The sequence below is a fragment of the Gavialis gangeticus genome, unplaced genomic scaffold (assembly GCF_001723915.1).
Source record: "Gavialis gangeticus isolate Ggan-Ray unplaced genomic scaffold, GavGan_comp1, whole genome shotgun sequence".
NCBI lineage: Eukaryota > Metazoa > Chordata > Crocodylia > Gavialidae > Gavialis > Gavialis gangeticus.
The window spans coordinates 27,005,238-27,013,558 of NW_017729032.1; the positions used below are offsets into that span (position 1 = coordinate 27,005,238).

The 8,321-nt window shown below is 38.7% G+C and overlaps 1 protein-coding gene across 4 annotated transcripts in view; it reads left to right on the plus strand.

The window, feature by feature from the left end:
* Positions 1-8,321, plus strand: part of ARHGAP42 (Rho GTPase activating protein 42) — a 448,389-nt gene that overhangs the window by 117,596 nt on the left and 322,472 nt on the right. For all 4 annotated transcript variants that reach the window (XM_019524224.1, XM_019524221.1, XM_019524223.1 and 1 more), the window contains exon 3: positions 2,541-2,602. In XM_019524224.1, the coding sequence (XP_019379769.1) occupies positions 2,541-2,602 (62 nt within the window). The remainder of the gene's footprint in view (positions 1-2,540; positions 2,603-8,321) is intronic.

An 8,321-nucleotide genomic window follows, 5' to 3' on the forward strand; every position in this document is an offset into this window, starting at 1 on the left:
CCTCGCCCCCATCCCTCTATTGTTAGTCCCTCGCTCAGGCGATCTGTATTTCCCTACCGGCTTTGTCACCTTTTTTGGATTCCCAATCCTAAACATTTACTAATAATAATCTTAGCCTCCCTCTGTGCCAGGCACAGTGCGGGTGGGGTAGAACCAACCCCAATGTGGGGACCCAGCTGCAGTAGCTCCCTGGACCCCAGGAACAGACCCCTGGACCAAACTGGCTGGGAGCCTACAGTGCAGTAGTCCTGCGCAGTACCTGCCCTGGCCTGTCCTGGCCCCTGGAGGGGAGCTGTGGGTGAGCAAGGCTGGGGCCCAGGCAGGCCTGGGCAGCTGCAGCAGCTGGTTCTGGGGCCTGATGGGTTCCTGCATGCAGGCCTTGGCACTGAGGGCAGCTTCTCCCCACTTATGCTATACCCGGTCTGCGGGGAGGCTGAGCCTGGAGTTGGGAGGCCCACAAGCCCAGTGTCCTGTCCCAGCCAGGCAGTGTCACCTCACAGGCAGGGTGGCTGTGTCCTGACCATGTGGAGCTGCCCCTGCCCGGGTGGGACAGGGCGCCCATCTGCTCAGGCCCCGGCCGGGCCCAGGACTTGCCCACTCACTCCTCCAGTGCAGTGGTCTTGCACAGCGCCTGCCTGCGTCCTGGCTCCACCCACTCACAGCTCCCCTCTAGGGGCCAGATCAGGCTGGAGGGCGCAGCCTGGGGATAGGGGGCGGGGTCAGGAGAACACGGAGGTTCCCCTGACTCCGCCCCTGGTGACTGCCACAGCACTTGGACCTGTGGCTGCTCTGCAGAGCCCAGAGCAGCAACTTAAAAAAAATTATTTCCAAACAATTTCTTCACATGCCTCCTGGCATGCCAGGGAAAATGTCTCACTAATTGGCATGCATGCCAGGGGTTGCCTATCCTTGATATAGGATCAGTCTCTCCCTCTTCCTCTCCTTCTTTCTCTCTCTCTCTCTCTTTGACTAGTTACAAAACCAGTTTCATATGTATATGTATGTATGTGTATATATATGTAGCTGGTTAAGTACAATTTGTTAAATTTATTTATTCTGAGAAGGTGCCAACTGCCTTTTAAAAATATTTTTGAATTCAGTAGTGCAGTGTCAGTAGTTGGTAATGTGGGCAGAGGTAGTCAGATTTACTTGATCCTAATAGAAAAGGAAAACTAATTTACATAATATGCAGCATATTATTGCAAATTCCAGTTGCATCATAGTTTCTATAAACATATCTGTTTTTTAGCTCAGTAATATCACAACACAGATGTGAATTTACCCTCTCTAATTGCCTCTAAAATAAGCTGTTGATGTTATGGTGGTTTTAAACAGACTTCTTTATAATCTACAGATATATGGGTAGCTTTTCTAGGTTTTATTCCTATTTTTTTGTTATTCCTGAAGGTGAATACCTAGAATTTAGACTATTGTACAATTTACAAAGAGAATAGAGATAAACAGAGCATTGAAAACAGAGAACTCTTTTCTTCAAAGTACTTAATCTTTGGCTATATTTATGACTTATTATGTATGCAAGTAGTGCCAGAGTGGCTGCAAACAGAATGTGAGTAGACATCTTGAAACAAAGTATAATTTTGTTTATTTCAGGGAAAAATCACACTGCTTTTTCCCTGGATCCACGTAAAATATGTATATATAAAGAAGGTATTTTCCCATCTTTCCCTGCACATTGCTACCCTTTTGATATCACCCTGAAATAAACTATCCACCCTTTCTCTCATTCTGTTGGAAACACATGTCCACACAAATCACATTTACTGGGACACAAAGTTACGGAGGACAGTAATCCTTTTCAATTTCAGTAAGCATAAACAGAAATTTCAGTAAGCCTAAACAGATGGCTATAGCTATGGACTTCATCTGGAATTGAGTTTGCCTCCTAGTGTTTCCTTATACTCTTGTGGTAGATCTTTTTAATCTCCTTAAATGAAAAGAAATCAAAATCTTTTCTTTCCTAGGATGTTTTTGTTCTGTGCAAATGTACATGCATGCGTATGTGAAGGTGCATATATTTATATATAGATTCAGTATTACTTATTCTTGCCCCATTGCAGGATATTATTTGTTGTGTTTTCTTTTAGAGATCTCTTATTCTTGTTTTGTGCATATGAACATACCCAAATCACATCTGGTCATACATGACTGCTTCTAGGACAGAAGGAACAGAATTTAATCTATTGACACAACTTGCCTGTGATACGCCCCCTTGTCTTTCCTTTGCCATATCTTTTTCCTTCCCACTTTGTAGATACGTTTGTGAAAAAGTGCAAGGAGATGCAGCATGGACTAATAAGAAAACCACTGGACTGGGACTTCAAGAAATCTGATTTTTCTTGGCTCTGCTGGCATCAATTTACTATTCTGTGCTTCCAGTTCTCTCTATATATAATAGGAATGATTATATCAATGTCATGTGTAAAGTTTTGTATAAGAGCCAAAGCATTAGTATCTCATTCACTTAAGAGACATGTTGAGCTCAACATTAATATTAACTTGATCTCCCATTTTCTTCCCAGCCCAGTCACTAAAAGAGTTTGCCCGACTACTGATTGCTGTGGAAGAAGAGAGAAGACGACTGGTAAGTCAGTTGTAGAACTAAGCTGTTTTAGGTTTCTTTTTTAATTTTTGAATATACCAGTACTACTTTTCTTATTCATCTCAGAAAGTGTTCTGTATACCTTTTGCATTTGTAAACTGTTTACTATGTAAGATTGACATGCAACTTTTACAATACCTCACACACCATTAGTTTAGACTGGTTTGGTAATAATGGTACTGTAGTAATTCAGCACTATGGTGTAATTGTGTATGGTGTAAATGTTGTTTTGGCAGGTTTCAACCTGAGCAGTCTAATCATGAAATTTGATTGGTTGTTTGAACAAGACATAGACAAAGGCGAGGGACAGAAATTATACATAAACCAGTACAAGTGATCAGAAACCGGTTCAAATCTGTAACACAACAGAAGTTCAATGCACATAAACCACTTTCAATATGGCCAAAACCTATTTAAGATAAACCTGGATGGATGTAGGTAACTGATTTAGTTTAAATTGGTTTATTGAACTTCTGTCGTAGATCCCCTCCAGATTCAAGTTAATTCACAGTCCCCCAGCATCCCAGAATGCTTTGCACCTCTCCTGCAAAATGTCCTTTCAGGGTGGGCAGACAGGTCTTGGCTCAAGATAACTGTTCCAGTTGAGCAGGAAGGCATGCTCTAGCACCCTCTGGCTTCTGGCCTCGGCCACTGCAGGCACGTGCTTGCATTTCTGGAATCAAGTGAATTCAGTTGCTTATTGGTTTAATGTATGCAGCTTAGACTAATCTGCAAAAATTAAAATGGTTCAGCCTTGGGCTTTTTGACAGTCTGTACTTAGCCAAAGCGTGTTTCACATCCAACAACAAAACAGAATAGTAAGACAGTATTTTAATAGTGGTTCTTTACTATGATCTGAGAATGCTCCAACCAAAATGGCATTTGAAAAGAAGAGCGCAAGATAGGAGGGAAATAAGATTTTTTTTTCCTGTTATGTTTTGAGAATGGTCCTTGGATAACTGAAGAGGAGATTCACAGGTGATTTAAATTGTTAGACCTCTGTTGACTTTGTGTAAGCTGTCATGCCTCCACTCAAGTGAAGATCTGCCAGTGATGCTTTTTATACTCTGTTATTTTATTTAATCTGGACTCCCTCCTTGGTATGGCATAGATTTTTATTAAATTTATTCATATGAATCCTGAAAGATTTTTTTAAAGAAAACCCAGTATCTTTTTATAAAAGCCCTGAAAAAGGCTACATCTTCTTTGAGAGTTCTTCCAACTGAAATGACTGCTGATATAATTATATTTAAAGAAAGAGCTGAACTTAAGAATTACATGAGAAACAAGATTTACTTCTTCATACCTTCCTCACTTAAAGATCCTGAGAGAAGTGATAACCCTGTTTCAAAACTGAGAAGTCATATTAATCACTTACTCATAGGTTTTTAAAAGTAATGTGTGAGAATACAATTTTGTAAGTTTCAGGCATGTTAATGTCCTTGTGTGGCTAAATATGTAGGAATCACCTGGAGAATTATGTCCACTTTTGAGAAAATTGCTTTTGAATATTAATACACATTTTTAGCTACTCAGAAAAATAAGGTACACACAGATCTATTTACAAGTAACTTTTAAGGTAAATTATTGTCTTAAGTGGAATGATGGGAATAGTTCAGTAATTCTGTTTAACAAAGAATGTATTTGTATATTTCATGACAAGTTCTAATTTTTAAAAATAGCTCTGTCGTTTTATGCTTTGATGCCATTTAGAAATAGAGTGTAGCCCTTTTCTTTCTGTATTGTTAAAGGTCAAAATTTAATCAAGTGAAAACTGACTTTGATTTAGGATGGGTGTGAAATAAAAATTGGCATGCTGTTTGCCCAGCATTGCCACGCTTCCTTAGTTTTCTATCTGTGAAAGAGGAACAATATTTTCCTACTTAAAATGTATCCTCAGAGCACTTCTATTGTGAATAATTGTGGGAGTCTGACACATTGATTTTAAAGGCCATAGAAGTGCATAGAGAAATGTTATGCCCAAGTGGACTTGGATCTAGAAAATTATTACTTTTCTCTGAACAAAGATACATTTAAGCACATGCCTAAGTACTTCTCTGAATTGTGGTCTATAAATACAGGTTAGTTCATGCATTCATAGGCTAGATAAGCACAGGATGTGGGGAATAAGTGGAAGAGCCAGGTACAGAAATGGTATAATTTCCTTGATTCACAGCCCCATGCTTACCACAGTACAGACCAGGCTGATTGGACCAGTCCTTTGTGGCAATATTCATGGAAATCTCTTCTGTTTTTCAGGCTGTTGGATCTGTTACACATTTTTATTATTAAAATTGTATATGCATCTAGAAGTTTTTGCTTAGTTTTACCACTAAGTTTATTGTGACTCAGTTTTTACAAAAGATGTGTTAATGGGATCAACTTTTACTCTGGTGCTTCCATTAAAGTCAATCATAAATTAAGGTATCCTGATTTTTAAATTAAGGCGATATGACTCAGCCTGGAAAAAAAGGTACACCTCAATGATGTTATTTTTATATGCAATGAAAGTTTAACCAGCTCAAGTACATCCAGCTATATTGTCTCTCCTTTTTTCCCTGTTTTCTTGGAAATTATTGTGCAATTTTCAGGGGTGTGGGGAAGCGTTGGAGGAAATTGATAATCCACAGAATAGTCTGCAATAGGTTTTGTTATCCACAAGAAAAAATGAGAGTAAATCTGGACTATGCTGTTTCCCTGTTAATAAAGTAATAGCTTAGTATTAATATGCAATTAGGTATTTGGTGAGACCGCAGCTGGAGTACTGCATCCAATTCTGGGCTCCACCATTTAAAAAGGATGTGGAGAAGCTTAAGAGAGTCCAGAGGAGAGCCACATGCATGATCAGAGGGCAGGAAAACAAGCCTTATGCTGAGAGGCTGAGAGCTATGGGACTCCTTCTGAGCCTGCGCTTTTCCAGGCTGGAGGACCTGGTTGCTGTCTATAAGTATATGAGGCGTACATCAGGATCTTGGGGAGTGCCTGTTCACCAGAGCACCCCAAGGGATGACAAGGTCAAATGGTCACAAACTCCTCCAAGACCATTTCAGGCTGGATGTAAGGAAGAACTTCTTTACAGTCTGAGCCCACAAGGCCTGGAACAGACTGCCACCAGAGGTGGTGCAAGCACCTACTCTGGACTCCTTTAAGAGACATTTGGATGTTTATCTTGCTGGGATCCTTTGACCCCAGCTGACTTCCTGCCCCTGGGGCAGGGGGCTGGACTCGATGATCTTCTAAGGTCCCTTCCAGCCCTAATGTCTATGAAATCTATGAAATATTATAAACACACTGCAGTTTAAAATTTTGTGCCCAGGTATTTAAGTAAACTTTTTTTTTCATTTTCTCTCCTGTTTTGTCAGTGAGAGGATCGAAGGGAAGAATAAGAAGGTGACTACTATTCAATTTGCTAGCTTTGGCAAGTTATTAATCCATGTCATGATTTAAAGACATAATGTAATGGGTCTGGTGCTAAAGGTCTCCTAAGGCTATGATTATTATAAGGTAACGCTATTAGGGAGATTAAAAATCAAGCAATAGAGAGAGATGATGGTTTTAGTTTTAAAAATTGTTAAACTTTTATAGTGTACATAGCTTCTCTGACTAATGTTATTTTCCTTTTGAGCTATGCTGCTGCTTCTTGCCTTAAAACCTTCCTTCTTTCTCTAGTTAATAGTTGAGTCTTGCTGTACAGTGGTTCACGTAATCTCTTATACAAGGGATGTGACCCAGAAGTAAGTAATGTGGAGTTTCCTGTTTTACTAAATGAATTAAAAGGCTCATGAGTTAGAGGTACATATATATAACATTGAAGCATGAACCCAGTGGGTCTTGTGTTGATTAAGTAGCTCTTCAAGGTGACAGAGTGTTGGTGTGTAAGGACATGGCCATATATACGCATTTATTCAGGAGTAATTTACCCTGCATTTTTTTCTGCTTACATGTACTCTCTAGAAAGGAGCAGATGTGTGATCAGCTCTCCCAATCTGGCTGCTAGAAGCAGGTGGTATTGGAGTGCTCTGCTGCTAAGTGGCAAGGGAGTTAGTTTGAGCAAATGACTACTTTTTTATGACTGACAACAGTAGAGGTCCCATAACATATACTGGAATAACCTTCTCCAAGGTAAATTTCCTTTTGACTTCCTATTAGAGAAAAATATTTCCTCTGATAATAATGACTTACAGTTCGATATTGTGAGTCATCTGCAGAGCATGGAAGACATTTAGTTATCAGGCTAGCAATAATAATGAGATGAACGGATGATTCACTATAATTCAGAATAGTTCTCTTATTTTTAAACATCTTATTACATGAATGTGGCACACCACATTTCTGGTGTTAAAGTTCTTACCCTACACAGTTATAGATAAAAAAAAAAAATAATTTCAATAATGTAAATAAGAAATGCAAGGTTCAGATAGAGGCATATACTCTAATATATGCTGCACAAGTACAAAACCTGTGTAGATCCTCATATGGTAACTATGCTAACTCTATTCTATAGAAACAAGCTTTTGAAATGAAAACTTTATTTATTTTTCATGGCCTTGTTCATTCAGTTCAGAATTCCAGGGGTGATGCCACTGGTGATGGTGATACGATGAGGGAAATGTTTTCCATTAAGAGTTTTATTTAGACTATTGTATTGTTTATTATTTTTTATTACTATAGCACAAGATCCCATTGTGCTGGACATTGCAGACAGAACAAAAAGACAGTATATTAGCTAATTTAATATAGACAACTCAGCAGCCATATTATGGTAACTAGAGCCCCTGATACCACTTTACATACTTTGCTCACTTGTGGTCTTTTGTTTTTCCTGACCACCCAGACTGCAGAATAAATTATATATTTTAAAAAAATTGTAGCTTTATCCTGCTCTATGGCCAGTTAATGCAATACAAGCTCATTAAAGAAAGTTGAAGCCTAGCAATATGAGGTGTAACATATGATGTTGAATATATAATCATCTTTGCTATGAAGAATTAGGAATTTGTTAAATAAATCCAGAATGTCTTGTCCTGTTTTTAAGCTGTCGACTTTTATTTCTTTAGTACGCTGTTTGATGCTTGTGCACATCATTATAACTGTTGTGATAGCATGTGGGGGTCCCAATCATGGTTGCACTGTGCTAAGCATCAAACTAATATTTAAGAAGTCACTCCCTGCCCTTAATGTCTGCTCTAATTGTGAAAACTTCAAAAACTGGGTGTTTTGTCTTAATTTGACAAATTCTGCTGAAACAAAGTGTATTGCATAAAGGTTATACATTTTGGTTGTTCTTCTAGAAATTCTTCACATAATGTTTAACTGACTGTTTAACCACACACCAGCAAGAAGCTGAACTTAACTAATTTAAAAACTGGAGGAAGGCATGCAAGAATTACCGCCCCCTTTTGGAGCGTGTTAAAAAATCAAATAGATTTTTATTGATCATAGTTGTGTATTCTTATCACAGATATGCTTCTTGTTTGAGAAACTTGCATTTCCTGTTTGTGTTTTTTATGGTTTTTTTGTGAGGTGCTTATTAGCTTTTTCCTATATGAATGTAAAAAATCAATGTTGGAGAATTACAGAAGCTGAAGGTATGCATTAATGAACTCCTAATCTTCAAAAAAAACCCCAGATCTTTCTTTAGGTAATCTCTCATCTCTTGCTTTTACATTCAGAAACTAAAAGGTGGACGTGAGCCCATTTC